This window comes from Astatotilapia calliptera, chromosome 1, assembly GCF_900246225.1.
Source record: "Astatotilapia calliptera chromosome 1, fAstCal1.2, whole genome shotgun sequence".
In the NCBI taxonomy this organism is placed as follows: Eukaryota; Metazoa; Chordata; class Actinopteri; order Cichliformes; family Cichlidae; genus Astatotilapia; species Astatotilapia calliptera.
The window spans coordinates 37985553-38010935 of NC_039302.1; the positions used below are offsets into that span (position 1 = coordinate 37985553).

General features: G+C 46.8%; 2 protein-coding genes and 1 long non-coding RNA gene across 9 annotated transcripts in view; 2 read left to right on the forward strand and 1 right to left on the reverse strand.

The window, feature by feature from the left end:
* Positions 1–19060, forward strand: part of dok4 (docking protein 4) — a 53355-nt gene extending 34295 nt beyond the window's left edge. For all 6 annotated transcript variants that reach the window (XM_026177158.1, XM_026177204.1, XM_026177176.1 and 3 more), the window contains exons 3-9: positions 11859–11966; positions 13603–13717; positions 14363–14482; positions 15284–15473; positions 16650–16788; positions 17405–17522; positions 18868–19060. In XM_026177158.1, the coding sequence (XP_026032943.1) occupies positions 11859–11966; positions 13603–13717; positions 14363–14482; positions 15284–15473; positions 16650–16788; positions 17405–17522; positions 18868–19013 (936 nt within the window). In that variant the 3' untranslated portion in view covers positions 19014–19060. The remainder of the gene's footprint in view (positions 1–11858; positions 11967–13602; positions 13718–14362; positions 14483–15283; positions 15474–16649; positions 16789–17404; positions 17523–18867) is intronic.
* LOC113027607 (uncharacterized) lies at positions 16704–18893 on the reverse strand. Its single transcript, XR_003273102.1, has 3 exons — positions 18833–18893; positions 18251–18348; positions 16704–16764 (listed from the first exon to the last, which is right to left on the reverse strand). It is a non-coding gene; the product is annotated as an uncharacterized LOC113027607 (long non-coding RNA).
* A 4397-nt stretch (positions 19061–23457) lies between the features above and the next one.
* Positions 23458–25383, forward strand: part of nadsyn1 (NAD synthetase 1) — a 10478-nt gene continuing 8552 nt past the window's right edge. Inside the window, exon 1 of one of the 2 annotated variants that reach the window (XM_026177135.1) lies at positions 23458–23746. In XM_026177135.1, coding sequence (XP_026032920.1) covers positions 23662–23746 — 85 coding nt within the window. In that variant the 5' untranslated portion in view covers positions 23458–23661. The remainder of the gene's footprint in view (positions 23747–25383) is intronic. The other variant, XM_026177145.1, reaches the window with a different exon arrangement.

The window sequence follows — 25383 nt, forward strand, 5'->3', positions numbered from 1 at the left end:
TACATTTCATATATTTCCTGGCAGTTCTTTATTTTTTGCTTTGAATAGAATTTGTGCTGTTTGGAATTTCACTCGATCGTCAATTTTCAATATTTCAGTGCAAAAATAGTGAGTTTGTATGTTCCTGTAACCTGCAGTGTGGATGATTCGAACTGCTTTTTTTTGAACAGTAAAATGTGAATGTAATGTGGTTTTATAGCTGTTGCCCCAGACCTCTGCACCATAGCTTAAGTATGGTGAAACCAGTGAACAGTAGAATATGAAGTGATGTTCTGTCGAATACCTGTTTTGCCTTGTTTAGTGTTGCAATGCTTTGTGATACGTTGGAATGAATATATCTTACGTGAGCTCTCCAGTTAAGTTTTTCATCTATTATTACCCCCAGAAATTTATTTTCACTGACTCTTTCAATATCAACACCATTTATTTGAATCTCAGTATTTGTATTTAAACTACTATTTCCAAATAACATAAGTTTAGATTTATTCAAATTTAATGATAATTTGTTTTTATCAAGCCAGAACTTCACTTTACTTATTTCATATCCTCCAATAAATTCTGCAGATCATCACCAGAGCAAAAAATGTTTGTATCGTCAGCAAAGAGAACCATTTTTAATACTTTGGACACTTTACAGATGTCGTTAATGTACAAGTTGAAGAATTTTGGACCCAAAACTGACCCTTGGGGTACACCACAAGCAATGTCCACACAACATACAACATACAACAGCAACGTGTCAATCACACTGTAGCCACGCCCCAAACCCCTCCCCCTCTCCTATGTCCTTTCTGATTAAACGGGCCATGATTTTATAATTGAATATCGTGTTTTATTCAATAAGACTTGAAACCTGCAGCTGAGATGAAAAACTCAGAGCTCAGGTGAGCAGGACGTTTCTATCCAATCAGACGTCATTTTAAAAGCAGAGGGTATAATGTCGCCAGTCTCTGGTTCACCTGACATGAGACCGACTGGAGGTGATTGTCAGCTCAGTGTAGATACTGAAGGCCAGCATGGAGAAACCCCGAGTTTCCCCCTGTTAGCACGTCAGAAGCCTCACATTTGAAGCTTTTGGCGGGCGAGCGTCTCTGCGAGCTACCTCAGAGTTGCAGAGAGACGAATAGGAACAGAGGTGAACGGCGGTTTATCTGAGTTAGTCTTTGCATCTTCGGGGCACAGAGGAATGGCACAGCTGAGGTCCTCCTCAAGGCCGGATAGATGGACTGCCAAAGTCACGCTTCATTTATCTCAAGAGGAACAACAAAGCCAGAAGGAAAAGGGCCGCCACGCAGTGCCGCCACGCTGACCTCAGCTGTGTGCGAGTCTCTTCTTTGTTTCCTGCCTTAGCATTTCCACCGCCCTCACTGGATAATGAACTACAGTATTGATGAGATTGGTATTGATCAGCCTCCAGGCATAGAGCATCCCACACACGCCCTGTCAAACCGCCTCCCGCTGATTAATCATGACGTCGATGCATTCAGATTGCTAATAAGCTCCACGTCTCGAAACATATGTGAGATGTTCCCCATCCGTCTGTGTGCTGAGTTCTGCCTTTTGGGTGCAGCGAAACAAATGCTCGTCTAGTTTTTTCCACTTCCTCTGAGCTGTAAAATACATTTCCCATCCTTCAGCTGCGTCCGCTCGCTGGCGCCTTGGATGCTTTCCAAACTTTGAGATTGGAAGGCCGAACGTGCCTCAGAGGAGACGAGTGTGTGTTTGAGTCCTGCACAGGTTCATGGGCGTCTGTTCCAGTAATGGCTCCGTGTGTGCGGATGCTGCGTTGCAGCCAGCGAGCACAAAGTTACCAACGCATCTCTCCAACAGCGACGGTCCAGACCGAACGACCCCCGTGTGGTTCTGAGATGCAGCGTTTGAGGATGTGCTCGGGCTCCAGACTTCAGGAAACGATTTATTCTAAACAACGTTTACGTGAAAAGTTACTGCTGAAGCTGAAAATGAATATTTCTCTGAGTTCTCCGTCCCGTTGCTTTTGGACTCTGTGTGGATTTCTTTATTAATGGTTCATGTTTAAACCTTCCTCCTGCAAAACAACCCCGTCCTGGTCTTTGACTCGGTCGGTGGATTTCTGCGGTAACATCTTTCCTTTCTTTTGTGTTGCCTCCCTGTGCGCCTCCTGTCTGTGTGGACACAGGACCGCTTCAGAGCCTTAGTTTCAATAAATGTAAATACGTCATCACAAACTAAATTATGAACTGGTGAGAGAAAAAACTTTTTTATTAAATGTATTAAATTATTCAATTTTATTTGATAGAAAAAGCAAATTAATTAAGTTTCCTGAAATAATAAATCATGTTAATATTCTTTATGTTAATAAAATGAAGTTCTAGAGGGAACGTTGTACTCCGGTACTTTATTCCTGGAGTCTCCGGGGATGAGATGAAGGTGAAAGCGTCGTAGTTAATGAGGCCGATACCGACGGAGCACAAACTGCAGATCGGTCACTGGTTTGTCGAGCGGCTGTGTGTTCAGCTCAGGAACAAAGAGCTCACGTTTGGATCGGAGCTGATCGAGCAGGAGAAAAGAAAGATGTTGGGCACTCATCACCAGATTAAAAAAACAAACTGAATTATTCATGTGGGTTTATTGAAGGAGAGTGATGGATATGAACGCCCTGAAGGCCCTCAGACTCTCCCACAGATGGAATTAAATGTGAGGTTGCCCGAGGCCAGATTAAACTTATAGACACGACACATGAGAAGGTGATAGGTGAGCTAATTTGCAGGATATATATCCCCCCAGACGCCGGCTGTGATCTCTGCTTATCCGGCACGCAGCGCTCAGACGCGTTTAAGGCCAAAGATGAGTTTCATCTCTGCGCCAAGCCGGAGAGCAGATGCAGCAGAATCACTTCAGCTGTCTGCACATGCTCAGAACGGACGGGTTTCCTCATCCTGCACATCGGCTGAAACTATGTCAGCATACACAACATGAGCAGTGGCTTTGAGGCCCAGCCCCACATGTTATCACACAGCTACAAGACTATTCAATTCAACTTTATTTACACAGCGCCAAATCACAACAACAGTCGCCTCAAGGTGCTTTATACTGTAAGCTAGACTCTACAATAATACAACAGAGAAAAACCCAACAATCATATGACCCCCTGTGAGCAAGCACTTTGGCGACAGTGGGAAGGAAAAACTCCCTTTTAACAGGAAGAACCAGGCTCAGGGAGGGGCGGGGCCATCTGAGAAGGAAGACAGGATAAAAGACTATCATGCTTTCATTTCAACAGCTTCCTGCAGACACCTGCTCAGCACCAGTCCAGTGTTCAGTTCTGGTCTCAGGCTGATGAGGAGGAGGGGTTTCCATATGTCTGGCTTCTGCTGACCAATCATGTTTGAGCAGGCCTTGGTTGCAGGTAAACGGTCCACCTGGCTGTTTGCCCAAATTCTGTCTGAGTGACTTAGCCTCGTGATCTGCATCTAGCCTGGAAGTTTGAGGAAGCAGCAAAGCGCTGGCTGTTCCTCTCAGAGGCGAAAGCTGCACTCATGCTAACACGCTGCTCTCTGTCTGCTTGTGCAGAGAAGGATTAATGAAACTCAGCCAACAAAGAGATGCATCTGCATGCAGTCCTCCGACAAGCTAACAGCTCGCCACCTGTGCTTTACGCTGCACGCAGGTCGAATGCTGATCAGCTGAAAGTTTAAAGAGAAAAAGGGAACAGCAGAGTTCAAGCAGAAGATCAAGAAAGGCAAAAATAAAACGTGGAGCTCAGCTTCAGCTCACACGTGTCTGAGATAAGCAGATAGTATCACCATCATGAGTCTCCTCCTGCTGTCCCGAGAATCTGGAAACGAGTTTGATTTACCTTGAAGGCATCGTTACATAAGCAGCCGCTGAGATTAATGAGCTATCGTGACGTGGCACCACCTCTCCTCCCCGCTCTGCCCCGGCTGCGCTCTGACCTCTGACCTCCACCCACGTATCCTCCCGCCGAGCTGCTTTCCTTTAATTTTAGAGGCGATGTCGGCATTCCCGAGAGGTCATTTCAGTTTGTACAGATGAGTCATTCATGTGTGTGAGTGGTGGGGGGGTTACAGCCAGGTGCTGAAAAACACAACTTTAATCCAGTTACGGTGTTTTCACTCCTGCCGTGTTTCACCCGTTAAATCAAACTCTGCTTCTTGAATTTCCTCCTCTGTGTGCAGTAATCACACCAAACCAACCTCACCACGAGCCTGTGGAGGCGGTGGTCTCCGCCCAGGTCTGTTGATGGCGTGACTGTAATCTGACCTCAGTCCGACGTAACGACCAGGTTTACTCTGTAAATGAAAGCTGAAAACCTTCCCGAAGCCACGCATGCTTCATGTTCTGGGATCCAGCCGTGATTTAGCCTGAATCCTCCGTGTTCTCCAGTAGCCCAGAACTCAGCAGCTTCTTCCTGTATTTACTTTTGTTGCTCCGCCCCAGACTCACCTGGCCAATGAGCTGACAGAACATTCTCACCTGGTTTGTAGCGGCACATTTTGGTTCATTTGGGTTTTTCACTGTGTGAAAACAAACCAAGCTCACATGAACAGAGACCTCAGCGTGATACAGACGGGGGGGCATGCACACTACACGCCTCAGGGGGAGGGACCACGAGGCAGGGCAAGGACATAAAAACCGAGAAAACAACTCCTGTGAAGCAGGGCTTCATCTTATCCAGGTGACCGCAGGGTTTGAACCTCTGCTGCAAACCCAGCCAGAGCAGGTTGGAGATCAACAGCTATGAAATCACTGCCTGCTGACCAATCAGTGTCCTGGAAGATCCGTTTTTTCTCCTGTGAGATTAGCACCTGATCCTAGGACAGAGCAGCTGTTCTACATCCAGCTTTTCAGACTCCAGCTCACAGCTACAGGTGGGAAACCTGGCGTTAGCTTAGTGAGGTGATAGCCAGCTTCATCCCCGGGTATGATGAGGAGAAAACCCTGACCCGCCTCTCGTTGCCTCACTCAGAGAGGAGGATTAGCTTTTCCACCTACATTTAACGTCCGTGTTGTGACTGGTGTAAGGTGTGAGGTGCTTTAAATGATTTTCCTCATTCCTCAGTGGTCATCGTGTCTTATTTGGGGATTACAGTTCTGCCTCAACACGCTAAACTCAGGACTGACATCAGCAGCAATTAGCACGCCGTCGCTGTCATTGTTAATCCTGCCTGAGGAGTTAATCTCCAAAAGAAGAAAGCTGAGAAGCTGAGGATTCATTGCAAGATCCTGGCAGGAATTAAACCAGTCGGAGCGGGATGTGAAGCTGCTGGTGGATTAGGAGAGAGAGCAGGTAAAAAGTTAAGATCAGAGACTTCATCTGTACACATGAGGTCATAACAGGAGCAGGCAGCAAAGACAAGGAGCAGGCGGAAAACCAGGCAAAAATACCAAAATACCGATGAAGCTGACTCCTCCTGACAGCAGCCAGGAAACAGGCGAAAGGTCATACATGAGGAAAACTGCTGGAACAGGAGCAGCCAGAGGCTGCACGGAGAATCGGCACAGAACATCCCGACAGCCTAAGCCGGGCTCTCACGTATGCGTCGGGTAAGGCACCGGCACATTTTATGTGGACACGAGTTACAGCAGGTGTTGTTTGACACAGACGTGGCTCGACTGTCACGACACTCCTGACACATCCACACCGGACCGTGGCTGAGCTCAGGCAGCCAGATTCACCCTGAGCCGAAACCGTCAGTCGGGTGAAACAGGAGCAAAGTCCTGACTGTTTGTAACGATCAGAAAGAGACAGAAGAAGCTCTAGTTAAAGAAGTAGAGCTTAGTAAAGTACAACTTTATTTGCTTTTGCTTTTTTTTATCAGGTTTAAGTGAAGCGATCTTTGAAATTAAAGTTCATCAAGACAATGCTTCAAAATAAGTGCCTGAGAAGGCCGCTGAGTGGTGAGGGTGGAGTTTCTGCTTTTATTGGATCAGCAGATCATTGCTGTGATTTTAGTGTTCGCTGCGAGTCGGAGTGAAACAGATTCTAATGATAGAGGAGAGTGGAGGCGCGGCCTGCTGCGTCTGCTGCCGTCGTTACGGTGACGGATCGCACAGATGTGGTTACTCTGCCCTCGCTGTTCACGGCTCTGTCTTCAGAAGTGAAAATGTTTGTAAAAGTTTTATAAATCAGCCGGGACCTTTCATCAGGCCTGACGGCAGCGCCAAGGTTATTCGTCATGTTGACGTGTACGCATCATAAAACTCTGTAAACTCGACAAATGAGCGTCTGCGCACAGAGATGAACGGACTCAGCACACATGCACACACACACGCACATGCACGCGCACACACACACACATGCACACGCACGCACGCACATGCATGCACATGCACACACACACGCGCACACACGCGCACATGCACACACATGCGCACGCACACACACACACACATGCACACACACACGCACGCGCGCACACACATGCACACACACGCACACGCACACACACGCACACACTGGGAGATTTTTTATGAAAGTTGAGGAAACAAACAGCTGCTGATTTAAACCAGGAGTACAACTATTGCCCAAAACAATCGTGACTGATTCGTCCTCGTATCGAGCAACACTGAGGTTCGTTTTATCGACGTCCTGACTGACAAACCGCCGCGGTATAAAAGATGGCCGTAGCTCTCAGGTGATTTAAACCTGCATCACAGTCAGAGAGGACGATTATCATCTTCTCTGGTTCTACGTTAACGACTCGTCAGGCTCGAGTCGTCGCTGTCTCCGGGTTCACAGTCAGATCGACACTTTGTTTGCCACGCCCACTTTCAAAACACGCAGATGAGTTTCACTGTGAGGAGACTGTTGTTGTGATATAAACTAAGTTGAATTGAAGTGAACGTTTCCTGGTTCCTCTGGGATTTAGCTTATGGGTTGGAGGCTCAGTACACGCATCTTCTCCGCTGTTGGAGATTTCTGCCGTAGACGAGTCTGTCCTCTGAGAACGCTCTAATCTTCTCCGTGACGCGCAGCACGTTTTTCAACCACCAGGAAACCAAACAGTAACCGACTAAATGTGTTTTCAGGCGATGCCCCACAGTCACTGCACCGGTCGATGCTCGCGCTGACCTTATTTTCTATCAGACCAAAGTCATCACCAGAAAGAGCTCGTGGTCCAGTACAGAACCAGTGCAGCTGTTAGCGTGGAGGTGTTGGGACGCAGAGGCCAGAAGCTTAATGAAGCAGGTGTGCTGAGATCTGATCAAACTGTAATGGTGCCTGTGGGGACGCTGGTTAGAGATGCAGGCGTTTCCTGAGACACAGCACATCGATCCTCTGTGTGTCCTGCTGGAGCTGAAAGGTTGCACTTGTTTGTGCCACCTTTAAACGCAGGGACAAAATGTCATTGGTTCGTATTGATTTCTAGAACGTCTGAGTTTGTTTTTAAAGCCTTATACCTCCAAGTCCCTCTGTCACAGGTAACATCAGAAGAAGGAAGAGCTCAGGGCTTCCTCGGAGTTGTGTCCATTAAACTGAGGCAGGTTTCCTTCATCAAGGGATTGATTTACAGAGTGTGTAACGAAACCTGAAGCGAGGGTCGTGTCTGCCTGAGAAACCGAGGGACGCCTCACACTCAGACCGGTCCTGAAGCATCATCCATTTGTGATCCTGTTAGTGCCATAATTTCCAGAATGGACGTTATCATGTGTGACTTCTAGAAGAAGAGTCGCCCCCTGGTGGACACGAGAGACGGTTCCTGCATGTCTGAGGCACACTGGACAAACATGCTGTGATCAGAAGTTTCCATCCACTCATCGTGGGCATGAATTTCAGGCTCATTTGGGGCTTTTAATGATTTCCTTAAACTCTTCTGTTTCCAGGAAGGACTGTCCAGCATGGGGTTGGATGATTTGCACAGGTTTGAAATCATTTTGGATTTTCTCTAATCCACCTGCAGTGCTTATACACCTGCACTAATATGTCCCTTAAATGTCTGTTAGCGCCTCAGTCAGACACTTTTAGAAGCCGTCAACAAGTGTTTGGCATAATTCTGGATATTTGAGCTTCTTGGCACAACTGGTCGACTTTATTTAAATTAGTTGGTTTTCTGGCATAGAAACAGCTTTAAGTGTCCACGAAGTTTCAGCGTAGGCTTGATGTCGGGGCTTTGGGGTCATTGTCCTGTGGGAGCGCCCGCCTGTGTCCGTGTTTCAAACATCGAACTATTGATTTGATAGGAAGCAGTCCTCCCTCTTTATTATTCTAACCACAGCCCCACACCGTCACGCTGCCTCCACCATGCGTGACGCAGTGTTCATAGGTTTAAACAGCTCACCTTCTTTGCAGACCATAATTCATCTTTCACATTACTTTATTTGTTTTTGTCTTAAATTCTTGCTGTTACTCAGCAGCTGTCGCCTCTCCAGGCCAACTAAATCCATCCAGAACCACACCAGTCCAGCTGATCGCTTTCACACCATCTTTGTAGTTTTCACAAAGCCGGCAGCATCGAGCTGATTCAGGTTGCACACGGACGTCCTCCTTAAACGCTGCGATCCCAGGGAAACGCCGCGCCCGGTGTGTCTCTGCGTGTCAGATGCTGTTTCGTCATTGTTCATGACTGAAACCTGCATCTGAAACTGTTTTTCAATGACGTTACTGACTTTGTTGTGCTAACGCTGGATTGCACAGGCTGCACTCACAGCTCAGCACTCACAGCTCTTTATGCAAACACCTCGTTCACACATTCATACAGGAGCTTCTTGCTATCGTCAGGAACAAGTGCACTGCAGACCAACCTGGGGTTAGTGTCTTGCCCAAGGGTACCTGACACGCAGACAGGAGCAGCCAGGGATCGAACCACCGACTTAGTAGATGACCGGCTCCTGAGCTGCAGGACCACAAACCTGGTTCATCTGAGCTTCTAGCTGAATGCTGATGTTACTCGTGCACAGTCACAGTCGCGCTGCACTGAGGTTTGCACTGTGAACACAGCCAAACGTCCTCTGCAGTGTTCGAGCACAGCGTCTAACGTTTAATAATGTTATTATTTTTGCTCCATTATTTCCTCCTGATTCCTCTGCTCGATATTTCATTTATGAGGCTTTAATAACTGGAAGTCACCACAGTGAAGTTATTACTGTGTGTGTGTCAAACAGCTGCAGTCCTGACGCTTCATCTTAAAATGCGCTTTAGATGCTTACAGTAGTTTTTGGTCTGAAAAGCGTGCACTTCATGTAATGCACACTGCAGACCTGGATGTGACTGAGCACTTATTAGCAGCTCTGTGTGTCTGTGCAGTCTGTTATAGCCGAGCTCTCTCTGAAGATGGTCACCAAAAACCCTGCAGTGGCTTAAACGCGTTTGTGGGTCACGTGACTCTGACTTGTGAGTCCGTCACAGGATCCGGTTCGGTCACTTTGCTCCTAGGAAGCGACTTCACAAACTATCTTGAGCGGATACGATCATTTCAACTCTGATCTGCTGCTAAAGCAGCCGGCTGTCATGCAGCACACCCATTTTCTGGCAGAGCTGTTGAAACCGGGCCTCTGCATCGTGTGGTTTCGGTCTGCAGCCGCTGCAGCTCAAGCGAAGGACAAATGTGTGATTTGAGAGAAAAACAGAGCAGCCGTGGATCCATTCAAAGTGTGCCAACGCAGCATTTCAAGGTTACGCTAACACCTCGGCTGCATAACATCATCATCTCCTCGTGCTTTCATCTGAGTGAGCCCCTCTGAGAATTACAGCAACTCCCAACAGCTCCGCACTCGTTTCATCTTTGAGGCTACAAGAAGGAAGCAATTAGCTCTCCTATCTTCCCCTTCCTCCCATCTCCCTCCTCCGTCTCCTCTCTTTAGCTTCACTTAGCACTCCTCACAGCTCTGTCTGCTGAGACCTGATTACTTCAGAGGACAGTGAAGGGAGAGATGAAGAGGAGGAGGCTGACGAATGATGGGGAGGGAGGATCCGTACAGATGGTGGCCATGAAAGCGCTGCAGATGTTCATTGAGTAAAAACAGAAACTAAAGTGGAGAAATGTTGAAAACTTATCAAAAACTACACGTTTAGTAGTTCAGCAGGTTTTCTGTTCGTTTGATTCTTTCAGTTCTTATTTTGTTGACAGTTTCAAAGCATTTAAATGATATAAGCTGACTTAATCCACCCGATATTTCCCCTTGTTTGTCTCATCAGGTCTCCAAGGATCTGTTTGGGCTTTAATTATTACCATCACTATTAGTTTTAGTTATTATTTTTTAGCCTGTTTGGCATACCCATGGTGGGAGAAGAACCACCAGTAACACTGTAAAATCTCCCAGTTTCTGTGCTGAGAAACAGCCCAGCCCGACCCTGAAGTGCTCACTGGAGGACAACATGAGCTTAACTGTCCTCCTCTGAGACGAGAGCCGCTCTGATCAGCCTATCGTGTCTGGTTTCTTCAGGCATCAGAAAACGTCTCCTCGCTGTGAAAGTGTCGCCAGAGTCAAAGACTAAAGGCCAGCGTGTACTCGGGGTCAAAGTCGGGCTTAATGCTCTCCACGCAGCTGGAGGTTAACCCTCTAAAGCCTGAACCTTGAAACTGGAGAGTTTATTGAAGCATCTGACAAATTTGTTTGAAAAACTAATTACATTTTAATTTCCATATATGCCTTTTATTTTGTATCAGTTTGTTACATCTGGCTTTAAGAAACCATCCACCTGTCGGTCAAATAGGCCACGCCCCTTTAATCCTTAATACAATTTAAACAGGTGAGTTTTAGAAACATCCTCCCTATGCAGGTGTTATGGAAGAGAAAGGATCCACAGATAGCAAACAGTTTGTGTATCAGGCTGCAAACATGGTTATTTCTGCCGTAAAGTTTTAACATGGGAGTCTATGGGGACTGACTCACTGCTGCCTCTGCTGGACGTTAGATGAACTGCAGCTCATCTTCATTCTTTCCCTGGATGTTGCTGCTTGGGTTGAAGTTCAGTCCATCAGCAATCGTCTCTCCTCAGAAAAGAATGAATTACTACCTGCTTTGGAAAACAGCATCTGCTGAACTTGATTACACAAGATGACCAAATCATTGTTATGGATCCATGTCTGGGTGATGCTGAGAGTTTATATCAGAGCTAATCTCACTCAGGTTTCCTTTTAGAGGTCACATATGTGAGGAGCTCCACACTTGTTCATTAAAGACCAGCTCCTGGCTTTAGCCCAAATAATTACAGTTACATTACAACATGTGAATTTTGATTTTATGTATTGTAGAGCCTGTAAAATAAATAGGCCCAAGTGTGAAAGCTACACAACATGAGGTGGATCAGTTAGTTAGACTTGTTACTGTTACTGTAGTTCCTGCACAAAGTTTTCACCAGAAATTTAAACCTAATTTTCACGATTTATTAACGACACTCACCATCATTCCAGAGTGTAGCAACCAACCAGCTGTGTTGAACATGGTGTCAGTTGCTACTGAAAATAAGAAATAAAGCTGTTTCAACACTGTGGGCTGAACCATTTTTTAATGCGGGTGCGGGGGGGGAGGTAGGTAATGCACTATGTCGAGTTTTAGAATGTAATTATTTTAATCAACTTCAATGGTAATTATAACTAGGCTCAAAGTGTTAATACTTATATGCATATTGTCATATGCAAAACTAGGGTGGCAAGAGAACATGCCACCCCAGTAGATCCGCCCCTGAGGACAGAGATTTGCAGAGAGAACACGAGACGAAGCTTCGCTCTGTATCCACGTCCTGCACTGACTTTATGCTCCACCAGGGGCAAGAATGTACATTATGTTGATATGAGGTTATGATGATATAAAATGAATGTCATTGTGTGTGTGTGTGTGTGTGTGTGTGTGTGTGTGTGTGTGTGTGTGTGTGTGTGTGTGTGTGTGTGTGTGTGTGTGTGTGTGTGCTTCAGATCTATCGGCGTTGCTGGCTGGTGTTCAAGAAATCTTCCAGCAAAGGACCTCGTCGTCTGGAGAAATACCCCGACGAGAAGGCTGCTTACATCAGAGCATGTCCTAAAGTAAGTGTGTGTGTGTGTGTGTGTGTGTGTGTGTGTGCTCTTTAGAGCTGACACACTTACTGACAGAGATGAAAGCCTGTACAGAGCTCAGCGTGAGGCGGCCGTTTCTTCTTCTTCTCTTTAAAACTCAGCAAGCTTTCGTTCTTCATCATGATCAGCAGCATTACTTCTCCTTCAGATGACCGTCCTGGCTGCCTTCACACTCCTTCACTGAGCATCCTTCAGCTTGTGAACTTGCTCTTTGTTCTTTCTCACAAAGCTCTAAAGAATCGACTGTAATCCAATCACAGCTGAGATGTTGAGGTGGACGGGACGACTCCAGCTGCAAAGAATCAGACACTTTGAGGAATATTTGGCTCAGCTTTGATGTACACTCCCACTCTAAGGTGTGGACACACCTTCTCGTTTAATGGTTTTTCTTTATTTTCATGACTGTTTACATTGTAGATTCTGACTGAAGGCATCAACACTATGAATGAACACACGTGGAATCATGTAGTAAACAAAACTGTGTGAAATAACTCAAAACACGTTTTCTATTTTAGATTCTTCGTAATATCCGCCCTCTGCTTTGATTCCTGCTTTGCTCACTCTTGGCCTTCTCTCCATGAGCTTCATGAGGTCGTCTCCTGAAATGGTTTCCAACAGTCTTGAAGGAGTTCAGAGATGCTGAGCACTTGTTGGTCCTTTGCCTTCACTCTGCACTCCATCTCATCCCAAACCATCTCCACTGGGTTTAGGTCAGGTGACTGTGGAGGCCAGGCCTCCATCGCTCTCCTTCTTGGTCAAACAGCCCTCACACAGGCTGGAGGTGTGTTTGGGGTCATTGTGCTGTCCTGGCGTGTCGCTGCAGGATGCTGTGGTGGCCATGCTGGGTCAGTGTGCCTTCAGTTTTGAATGAATCCCCAACAGTGTCACCAGCAAAGCCCCCCCACACCATCACACCTCCTCCTCCATGCTTCACAGTGGGAACCATGCATGTAGAGACCATCGTTCACCTTTTCTGCATCACACAAAGACACAGCGAGTGGAACCAAAGATCTCAGATGTGGACCCATCAGACCAAAGCACAGATGGTCTAATGTCCATCCTTGTGTTTCTCAGATCAAACAAATCTCTTCTTGTTGCTTTTCCTCAGTCGTGGTTTCTCAGCAGCTGTTTGACCATAAAGGCCTGATTCACACAGTCTCCTCTGAACATGTAGAGATGTGTCTGCTGCTGGAGCTCTGTGTGGCATCCATCTGGGCTCTGATCTGAGCTGCTGTTAATGTGTGATTTCTGAGGCTGGCGACTCGGATGAATGCATCCTCAGCAGCAGAGGGACTCTGGCTCTTCCTATCCTGGGGCGTCCTCATGTCAGACAGTTTCATCGTAGCACTTGATGGTTTTTGTGACTGCACTTGGGGACACATTCAAAGTTTTAGCAGTTTCCCAGACTGACTGATTTATAAACACAAAGTAGAAAACCTGACCTGGATTAAATTAGACTGATCACCTAATTAGCCAGTGATATGTAGCCTGACAGGCCCTGCCAGCAGGTGGCGCCTCGGCTCCCGGTCGACGTTAGAGGTCACAGTGTCTCTGCGTGGTGTTTAATCAGCCCTGTTTTCCACTTTATCTCCAACTTGCTGTTTAGGTGACAGAGATCAGCAATGTGAAGAACATCACACGACTGCCACGTGACACCAAGCGACAGGCGGTGGCCATTGTGTTCACAGACGACACCTCACGCACCTTCACCTGTGAATCAGGTAACATGTCTGCCTCGACCTGTTTGGGGGGGGATAGAGAAGGCACAATGGAAGAGCTAATGGTGATATATAATGATGTGTAATGTATGAGGAAGAGCAGTGCCCAGTGCATCATGGGAAACCCCCGGCAGCCTACGTGTATTGCAGCATAACTAAGGGAGGATTTAGGGTCACCTGGTCCAGCCCTAACTATATGCTTTAGCAAAAAGGAAAGTTTGAAGCCTAATCTTGAAAGTAGAGATAGTGTCTGTCTCCTGAATCCAAACTGGAAGCTGGTTCCACAGAAGAGGGGCCTGAAAACTGAAGGCTCTGCCTCCCATTCTACTTTTAAATACTCTAGGAACAACAAGTAGGCCTGCAGAGCGAGAGCGAAGTGCTCTAATAGGGTGATGTGGTACTACAAGGTCATTACGAGTTCCCAAAAATGTTCAGACTTGATGCGTGCCAATTCAAGAGGAGCTCATACGTTTAAACATTTAAAATCTGCGTTCTACTGTGGATAAAATAAATAAATATAGATTTATGTGATTTTGAGAGTTCCAACTTTTTGAGTTGAGTTTGTTTGTGAGGAGCAGGATTTTAAATCCTCGGTGAGGTGAAGCCAGTACGTGTTTGTAGTCCCCGACAGCTCTCTCTCTCTCTCAGAGCTGGAGGCTGAGGATTGGTTCAAGACGCTGTCGATCGAGTGTTTGGGGATGCGACTTAATGACATCAGCATGGGCGAGCCAGACCTGCTGGCTGCTGGAGTGCAGTGTGAACACACAGGTACAGCACACACACACACACACACTGTAACTATGACCATTTTATCAGTCCGAGCTGAAGATGTGCAGATGTTCATGGCAGTGAGACAGGATCAGAAATGAGTCCATCAGAGGGACAGCTGAGAGTCAGAGGCTGAGAGGGTCTGAGCGTGTGCAGAGGAGGGAGGGTGGAGGATAAAGATGGAGCTGCCAGGCAGGAGCAGAAGAGGAAGAGCTCAGAGGAGGTTCATGGATGTAGTGAAGGAGGACGTGCAGAGGGTTGGTGTGACAGGAGGATGCTGGGACAGGAGGAGGTGGGGGCGTGTTGATCAGTTTTTGAATGTATGGTATTTTTACCCGTGATGTTTCTTTTGGGCTCTTTTCCTTTGATCGAGGCTGCTGATGTAAATCTGCTCTTAATGACTCGTTAAATCACGGTTGACTCGCTGCACCATCGTGTGGCACGACGTGGTATTACATGAAAGTCCAGCCCAGCACAAAGACGTTTTCAGTTCACTGTGAAACATTTCAAACTAAAACCAGGAAGTGACGCTGAAAGCTCCTCCAACTGTGAACCTATTATTGTTTATTGTTGCTTATTTTTATGTCAGATTTCATAAACCTTGCAGTGCTCTTTGCACACAGTTATGAAAACTTTAGAGGCTGCGTCTGTTATGAAACAATGATTAACTTTAACTTTATTCATCCTCCAGCTGCAAAAAAAGCAGTTCACTGTTAATCGGTGTTTACTGTGAGGACCTGAGCATGAACACAGATTTTACTTAACATTTGGGCGGAGTCTGACCGTCCTCTGTCTCCTCAGAGCGCTTCAACGTCTTCCTCCTCCCCTGCCCCAACCTGGACATCTACGGCGAGTGCATGATGCAGATCACCCACGAGAACATCTACCTGTGGGACATCCACAACCCTCGCACCAAGCTGGTCACCTGGCCGCTCTGCTCGCTGCGGCGCTACGGACGCGACGCCACCCGCTTCACCTTCGAGGCTGGACGGTGAGACTTCGTGGTGGTCGGGGAGGGGGGGTGGTCTGTCCTCAGATAAACACAGGTGACATCCATCACAGGTTAGAGAGCGCCATCCTTTGTTAGCAAGGTGACTTTGAGATGAAGTGCTTATCTGAACTCACATACTGTCAGTCCAAGGATACCACACACACACACTCACACACACAGACACTCACACACACACACACAGACACACACACAGACACTCACACACACAGACACACACACACACACACACACATACACATACACACACACACTCACACACACAGACACTCACACACACAGACACACACACACACACACACACACACACACACACACACACACACACACACACACTCACACACACAGACACACACACACACACACTCTCTCACACACACACACACACACACACACACACACAGACACACACACACACACTCTCTCACACACACACTCTCTCACACACACACACACACACACACACACACGCAGGGCGCTGCATTGGGCTGAGCCTCGTGAGGAGATTGAATAGATTAGTCGATGAATCGATGCTGGGACAGACCTCCTTATCTGCTCTTCTTTGATAGAACCTGACCAGCTATGATTGGGTCAGCATGCAGATAATGCTGTGTGTGTGTGTGTGTGTGTGTGTGTGTGTGTGTGTGTGTGTGTGTGTGTGTGTGTGTGTGTGTGTGTGTGTGTGTCTGCGCTTAAACTCAAATCTGATTGGAGAAGATGCACATCGATCGATTATCAGAAAAGCGCCATCAGTCAGTGAGTGCGAGTATAAAGGGGCTGAGCCTGGAGTGGACGTTGGAGGAGCTGCTCAGGATGCTGCTTTGCCTCACACACTTTATTTTTCTAATTTGACCAACAAGTGCGTCCGACACTCTGCTCCTCCAGCAGCAAAAAAAACCTTTAACTACACAAAGACGGCAGGAAGAACCAGGCCAGAGATGAAACTGCAGATCACTTTCACATTTGTCGTCTTGTTAACAACAAACGGGTAAATCCCTAATTTGGTGACGTAGTTCTGGAGGATGAGCAGTGCTTTACTTCCCTCATCTCAACCTTTATCTTCTCTGGAGTGACTCAGAGAAAACTGAGCAGTAGGTAGGATTCAGACGACCGCGAGATAACACCGCCGTTTTCACGCTGAGCTGCTGTCATGTGCAGGATGTGTGACAGCGGCGAGGGACTCTACACCTTCCAGACCAGAGAGGGGGAGCAGATCTACCAGAGGGTCCACTCGTCCACGCTAGCCATCGCTGAGCAGCACAAGAAGGTCCTGCTGGAGATGGAGAAGAACAGCAGGGTGAGGCGTGACCTTTCCTTTCTGATGATTTCAGCAGACTCGGGTTCAAATTCAACCTTTATTCAAACCCTGTGCGATTACAGCAGCGCACAGCCACAGACTGTATATAAATGATGGAAGTAGCAGGTCAGAAAACATCCAGAAGGGGGCGACTTCCCCGTTTCAAAGAGCATCTTAATTTAAACAAAGCACCATTAAGTGTTAATAAATGCATAAAAAATGTGTTCGTCTCAACAAAGTTTAGAAAAGGTCAAAATAAACTTCCTGTAACGCTGTAACAAACAATTATAATAAATCAAGGCTATGAAGTCCTATGAAATTTCACTTTTGTGCTTCACATTCACATTTTATTCAGTTTATTTGGTAAATAAACAGAAAAGCAGTAAATAAAAATCTCACAGAGATAAATGCAGACCTGCCTTGCTCAGAGGCTCAGAGCCAGCAGAAGAGAACATGGGATTACATCATGTGGTTAAAAACGGGCTGGTCGTACCCATGGCGTCTTCCTGCTGGGACGCTTTCACAATAAAATGAACTTGATTCTTTGACTGCGTGTGAGCCGTGCTACTTCCTGCGCTTATTGTCTCAATTCCTGATGTTGTGTTTTTTATCCCAGCTGCTGTCGAAGGGCTCAGAGTCTGGCTCGTACCCCTGCACCCCCACCGCCATCCTGCCCCGATCCGCCTACTGGCACCACATCACTGGAAACCAGACCGGCATGGATCCCGGCAGCGGTACGCCGCACGCCAACCCTTACATAACATTTACACGAGATTTATACAGGATTGGACTCTTCATGATGTCAGAAGTTCAAAAGCTCCTCCCATAAACTCAAGAACCAAACCTGATTGTTGTCTTCATGGTCGCCTCCTTAAAGCTCTGCACTCGTAGGAAGTCCTGCTCTAATGACCTCCATGCTCCATCTCCGTGTTTACTTTACTTTTTTCATTCTCTTCACCTCCTTTCTCACCTCCTTTCTCACCTCCTTTCTCACCTCCTTTGTCCTTCACCCCTGCTGGAGTGAAGGACAAAGGAGGCAGAGGGTCGTTCAGTACAGATGGACTCAGTGTTGTTTTTAAAAAACAACTCAAAACTCACCTTTTTAAAACTGCTTTTGGTTCATTCTTGCTTGTTTTATATTGTCTGTGTGACCTTTTTATGACTCTCTATCTTATGTGCAGCCCTTTGTGACTCTGTCTAGAAAGGTGCCATATAAATAAAATTGTCTTTATTTATTTTATTGACAGATCGTCAAAAAAGACAAAGACAGAAACACATGAGTGACGAGTCGTGTCCAAATACAGAGACGTTACCAGTTTATGCTTCATAAGAACATCTGTAGAGTCACACATGCAACATAAAGTATCCAGGCAGATATTTCTGTCTTTGCAACTTCAAATAAACATTATTCATAAACTCTTAATATATTCAAACATCATGTTTTGGTGAAGCTGTTCCTCACCTGCTGCTTTTCTCTACGTTTCATTCGTCACTCCACGATGTCCCAAAACAAGAGAAACTCCTGAGTAATCGAGTATTTGCTTCTCGGTGCGCTGTGACCTGAAAACATTGTTTGGAGAGTAAACATCAGAAACGTGCAGATGTAAAGAGTCCGATGTTAGAGGAGCTGCGCAGAGACCCGACAGACAAATTCAGCTTTGGTTTCAGAGTTTTTGGTGGATTGTGTTTTTGTCGTGTCGCGACGCCGACGCTTTACACACACGTGTTGAGGAAATCGATGATAGGTTTATAGCATGAACTTATTCGCTGGAACGTTAAGGACAATTTGCTGCACAGCAAACAGACACGTTTATCCTACCACAGAACAATAAGAGAAGCTACGAGCTCTCCCGCGCTCCGGGTGTGGATGCCAGAACACTCTGCACGCTTTGCAGACTGCTGAACATCACACATCCTATCACTACACTATCGATTATACACCTCTGAGCACATATGGTTAAATATTTCCTGATACAAATGACAATAATAAAATCTAAACCCATCAATCGATATCAGAGTCAAGTAGCATCAAGGCTCCGCCTACCTCAGGTAACAGGTGTGTTTCTGCTCCGTCTGCAGGTGACGCCGCGGAAGACGAGCTGCTGTCCACCCGCCTGCCTCCCGACCGCCACGCGACGCTGCCCCTGGCAAACACACACACGCAGTCTCAGCCACACATACACACACACTCCCCGACACACTACCCCACCTTCCCCGGACAGTGACACACACACTCACACAGGTGCGTGTGGACTTTGAAGACACACACAGGACCCACATGCATGCAGACACACACACTGGACACTCCCTCCTTATATCTGACAGCCCAACATCACACCTCACAGGATGGAGGGACGCTAACAGCACGCCGTCCCGAGAGCGCACTTCCTGCGGCTGCATCCTGCTGTGTGGCGTGAGGACTGAAAGCTCTCAGCTTCAAACCAGAGACAGAGTGAAGATTGTACGGACGTTTTTATACTGAATTTCTACCGCAGCTTCCTTTTGAAATCACAACAATAAAGAGGAAATGAGCGGCAGCCTGACACGCACACGTGGACCGACGCAGGCCTGTTCGCGTCCTGCTGCTCGCTCAGCTGCTTCCTCCTCCTCACACCAAACATCAGTCTGCCGTCACCTGTGTGAAGATGTGTTTTGATCTTTATTTGACCCGCCCACAGTCACACGCCAGCGTGGCTACTAGAATAAGCAAGAATTCAGTTATTAACTGACAGAATTTATTTACACCTCAGAAAATTAATTTGTAATTGTTCGATTTGCTTGTTAGGTCTGACGCCTTTAACCGTTTCCAGGTCCGAATCCTCTTCAGTCCTAAAATCAGGGAAACTGAGGAACAGCTGAGGGTGGAAAACAGTCCAATAAAACATCTGTGCAGCTGTTCGCTCAGCTGTGACGATAAAGTTTAATCAAAAGGAGGATTTATGAGGTGAGCAGGAAGAAAGCTCGCTCTCTGGCTGAAGGATTTAAAAAAGACTACAAAAGCACAGTTCATGTCATAGACTGTATATAAAGGATGGATGTAGCTGCCCAGATGTGACCCTGATGGGATATGATGTCACCGCAGTGAAACGTGGACCAGCAGCTGAGAGCTAAACGTCAGCGCTGATGCCACTTTTTAGCTCTGTCCATCTTTCTTTACAGTCTGCACAGCGAGTTTACGCGTCGGGCTCTCGGCAGCGCCGACCGAGCTCGGTCACTCAGACGTCTCGGGCTGGTTTGGATCTCTCGATGATCCTGAGCTCACTCTGAAGTCAGACGCTGAGTTTTTAAACGTGTGAGCTGATCAACAGCTGCACAGGACCTGGAAGAAGTTCTCTGAGGTCATCTCTTAACAAGCAGATCATCTTTAGGCTTAAAGTAAAAGAAGTCAACGCCACGAATGTCATCATATAGAAACCTTAGGCTGCTTTAAAGCATATTCAGGCCCACGTGGTTGCATTACTGTGGCTCCCTGCACAGCTTAGGTTGTTTTTTTATAGTGACAAAACTATGAAACGCCAACATTTGGTCAAATTTCCCGTTTTTATGGATGTGGGAGGATTGAAGCGATGTATGATCCTGCTGCTCGGTGCCTTAACAGCACCACGAGGACTGTGAAGACACGCGTGTGAAGAACACATTTATCACATGTGGATGAATGCCTTTGATTTCACTGGTAGACGTGACTCCGCAGCTCCAGGATCTGCTCACCGAGCCCTGGCTGCGGCGTTTCTTATCGAGTGATTCCTGAGCTCTCCGGGATGTGTCTTATTGCACCTTGGTCTTTTTACACACCCCTGTTCTCATCATCCACGGGTTTTAGGGACATTTGCCTGTCAGTAACTGATGTTCACTGTCCTTACATTTCATTGTTCACTTGTCACTTTTCCCTCTGACAGATGGAAACTCTCAGCCTCTCTGCACGGGTAGAGTTCGTCAGTTTGAGCCTCACATTTGTGTTTCTTCTGGTCCGTAACCATGTGTGAAGAACTGGTACCTCCAAATCTGAGGCCACGGTTCTGAGCAGGAAACAGGTGGAGTCCCTCCGTACGGGTCAGGGAGGTGTAGCTCCGCCCAGTTCTTTAAGAGCTCTTGGGCTGTTGTTCACGGCAGATCACAATACGGATCTGAAGTGTGTGGATGCCGTCGGTCTTACCCTCACCTTTGACCCTGAGCCGTGTTGTAGATACTGTGAGGCTCCTCTGAAGGAGGAGCTCAGTCTTTCAGGAGGAGGTCAGAGTGTAGCGTCCTTCACACTGGAAGGAGGCAGTGTGAGGTGTTTGGGAGGAGGCCAGACTCAGGACACAGTTTGTGTCTCTGAGCTGGCCTCGTGCTTCCCCAGAAGAGCTGCACCAGTTTCAGCCTGATGGACTGCTGCCTCCAGATAAGCTGTGGAAAATGGATTTGTGGGTGTAAAATAGGAAAATGTGTTCAAACACTGACACGAGTAGAAGTGGAAATAACACAGGTTAGGTTTCACTTCTGCCCTGAGGTCACACCAGAGGCTTCACTGGGTCCCTGAGGTAGTCTGCGATATGACAATAGAGAAACCCTGAAGCTGCAGCAGTGCTGGCATCAGCAGACAGATAGCAGCACAGTTAATCACACATGGCCCGTTTTTCTGCTTCCATTGAGTCCGAATAGTCCAGGTGGTCAGGACGTTCTGTTGGATAGCACAGCCATCGTTTCTGTCATCAGTAATATGAGCAACGACCAGCCGGGAGCACGGCTCAGACGCACCACAGGGCGCTCCATTTGGAAACTAAAGTTCTTCAAACTTATGTGGAGGAGCTCAGAGCGATGCCTGAACGGGAGACGCTGGTTCTGGATTGGTTATTGATCGTTATCGATGGCGTCAGAGGAGAATGGCAGGTGCTGCCTTTGCCTTCTCTCACACTGAGCTGTACAGGTGAGGTGGAGGTGGGGAAATACCAGGACAGCAGATGCACGTCGAGGTTTTTCCACCGTGGGCTCCGATCAGCTTTCAGCCGCTGCCTTTTGACTCCGCCCTCGTCTTTTTTCAGACTCGTTTTCCGCGTCGTACCCGGACTGTGACGAAGCTGGATTCCTCCTCTGTCACCATCATTAGCTGTTCTTCCATCACTGAAACATGACAGGGCTACGAATTCCATCTGTCCCCCACATGATGGAAGCTGTGTACATATCTGCTATTTATTTCATGTGCATTTGAGTGTGTGTGTGTGTGCGTGCGTGCGTGCGTGCGTGCGTGTGTGTGTGTGATTACTGGAACATGTGTTCATATAAAATACACACACACTCTCTGTTGGACCTTGTGATGTAGAAGAAGCTGCTCCACCTTGTCAGCGTGGATCTTCATGAACCAGAAGAAAGCGTGCATCCGTCCGTTCGCTCATACACGTTCACGCCTGTGCCGCGCTGCAGTTCATCTTTGTAGCAGGAGGAATCGTGCAGAGGGGTGTTTCATAAAGAAGGAGCAGGACAGGCCAGACTTAAAGCTTCATGTTTGTCGAAGAATAAACGAAAACTTTGACCCTGAAAAGATCTCTGCTTTGAGGGCCGCGTCTCATGGTAGCACAGGAATGTCGTGTCACATTATCGTGCCAAATCCGGCGTATTGGGCTGATTCCAGCCTGTTTGTTTGGTTTCCTGCTGAGACTCGAGTCTTTATGAAACCCCCTTCTGGCCTCACACACCTAAGTGCTCGGTGGAAGCGCTGAGTGATGGACGAGGCTGGGAAGCGAGACGGGAAGCGACGGCTTCCCTGCAGCAGTCGTAGTGTGTCTGTGATTGTAGTGTCATCTCCGGCCGTGACCGCCCCTCAGCTTTGTAACCGATGACAATAAATGCCGTTTCCACCTGCTCACACTGTCCACACAAAGTGCATGTTTTAGAGAAAATAAAGTTCATTGTTACTGAAGGATGCGACTCCCTGCTGTGATGTCAGTCCTTAAATTTTGTTTTACCTCTTATTTTATTATTTTATTACATTTTGAAGCTGCTTGTAAAATATTCAATATTAAGTTTTTTGTGTATCAGATGATTTAACCATGAAAGATCTGACAGTTGTAGGTAGAAACCCAGTGATGGTGGTGCGAGGGAAGAATGAAATGAAAGGTTGAGCTCACAGCACAGAGGATCTGCCTCCTCCCAGATATCTGTGGGTTTTGGTTTTTTGCATATCTGTCACGTTTATGTGTTTCAGGTCATCAAATGTTCAAATTAGACAAAATGATGCCAGTGATGACAAGATGCAGCTCTTCACGATGGTTTCTTTTATTAAAAGAAAGAAAGCTTTCCAAACCTGCAGTGTATAAAAAGTGAAGCTAACTAACAACCCTCCAGCCTTGGCAGCCTTCAGTGAGTCTTTCACATGGATGGAGGAATTTCACTCGGACACTCGTGACACATTCACACTGGACTTGCTTGCTGGTGTGTTTGGGATCATCCTGCTTAAGCAGAGTGCTTCCTCGTGGCTCCATCAACTACACCAAGTCTATAAAGCTCAAACTAAGAAATCAGGACGGGGCAAATGTTTCGTCACAGGTTCAACTCCAGCTGATTTCTGCTACTGATCCAGGAGCTCACATATGTGAATCTTTTCCAGTTTATCCTCTAAAAATGAAGCGTCGCAGGACAAATGGTATAAATGTGTCTTTGTTTTTGGATCATTTTGTGAACTCAGAGGCTTTTTCCCTGCCTGCGCCCACCCTCTGCCGTCGGTGTGAGTCTGTGAGGATCCAGCAGGGGGCAGCAGCGCTCACGGGCTCAGTGAAGGCAGCGGGGGAAGAAGAGGCGGCAGGAAGCGCTCACACAGCCGCTGACCTGCAGCTCCGCTCTCACCTGAACCTTTCTGTCCTCGATCACCTGCGCCGTGTGACCACGTGACCCGCCGACATGGGCCGGAAGGTGACCATGGCTACCTGCTGTCTGAACCAGTGGGCTCTGGACTTTGAAGGCAACTGTGAGCGGATCCTGAGGAGTGAGTGAGACCGCAGCGCGAGCTCAGGCTGTGGCCCAGCCAATCACGGCCACGAACAACTCTGCTTTTCATAAAACGTATGACGCGTTATCCCCGTGCGCCGTCACAGGGTGCGTGGGTCTGCTGCCACTCGGTAATAATAAAACGTTCAGCTCGCTTTATTTCGATTCAGTCTGTGGGAGGAGAGTCACCCACGCGAGTCACCCACGCTCACTGCACATTTCAGCAAACACGCATCAGCAACATGAATCAGTAATAACTAGAGATGGCACGATGCCACTTTTTTATGTCCGATACCGATATCATAAATTTGGATATCTGCCGATACCGATATGAATCCGATATAGTGTTTTTTAATCAACAAAACTGGTTTTTAAATATCTTACTGCATTTTGTATAAGTTCATACTCAAGTTTAAAACAACAACTACACTAAAGCTATTCTGTTATACCTGTATGCAAAAAAAAATATTTCATAGTTCAGCAATACTGATCAATCTAATAAACTTAGACCTACACCATCCTCCCTATTCTGGTATTTTAAAGAGTACTTAGCATAAATATTAAGCAACCTAACTAATAGGGTTCCAACTCCCAGCAACAACAAAAATAAATAAATAAAAAATAGGGAACCACCCCTCACGCTCCACCTCATGATGCTTAATCGACGTAATCAACCTTAATTTGATGCAGTGTGAAAAAAAATGCACAGAAATCAATTATTTTTCAAGAAATATTAAATAGATTCAACATCTTTCTTCAACAAAATTGCAGACTGCACAGATGGTACCTTCCCAAAGGAAAAAGTACTATAGCTTACTAGGGTATATATATTAGACTTAATAGTCACTATATACAGTAATTGACTTCTATTCATTTTACATCAAATTAAAACTTTGGGTGTCAGATAATTATTTATTAAAAGCTAGACATTTTAAATGAGAATAAGAAAGAAAAGTATGTCTTTGTGCCCCCTTTTCCCTGTTAATGCCCTATCGGCCCCCCTGGCTAAACTTTGCTAGATCCGCCCCTGCACAGTTACCAGCGTCAGCTACGTAGAAAAAGATCCTCGAGTAGAAAGTAATATTAAATACATTCTAACAACAGCTGATCAAGCTTAAACGTGCTGCTGTTGTTCAGCCGCTGGTTTCCTCTTTCTGGTGCAAAGTGGGCCAAAAGCAAACTAGAGACACGGACTCGCGACAGAAAAGCTGATCAGCTGATCATTGATCAGTTTCATGATTGAAGTAGCAGCAGGAGAGGCAGTCGCTCCATATATCGCTTGTTAAGCTTAACGCAGGAATGCTTTACATTCAGAGATGGACTTACACACTTGCTTTACTTCTCTCGGGGATAACTTTGTCGGAGATGAAATGCCGGGTTGCTAGCGAAGCTCCACATGCTATCCAGACCACCGACAGGTCCCGCATGCCACAGCCGCTCTATCACGTGATGCATACTGCTCCGACGTGCTAACGTTCTGAGGTGAGTTACGGCGTGTTGCAAGTTTTGTGAGGTGCTTTCGTGATATTTAATGGATCGGATTACATTTTTTATTTTTCTCCAATATCCGATCCAGTAATTTAGGTCAGTATCGGACCGATACCGATACGTAATATCGGATCGGTCCATCTCTAG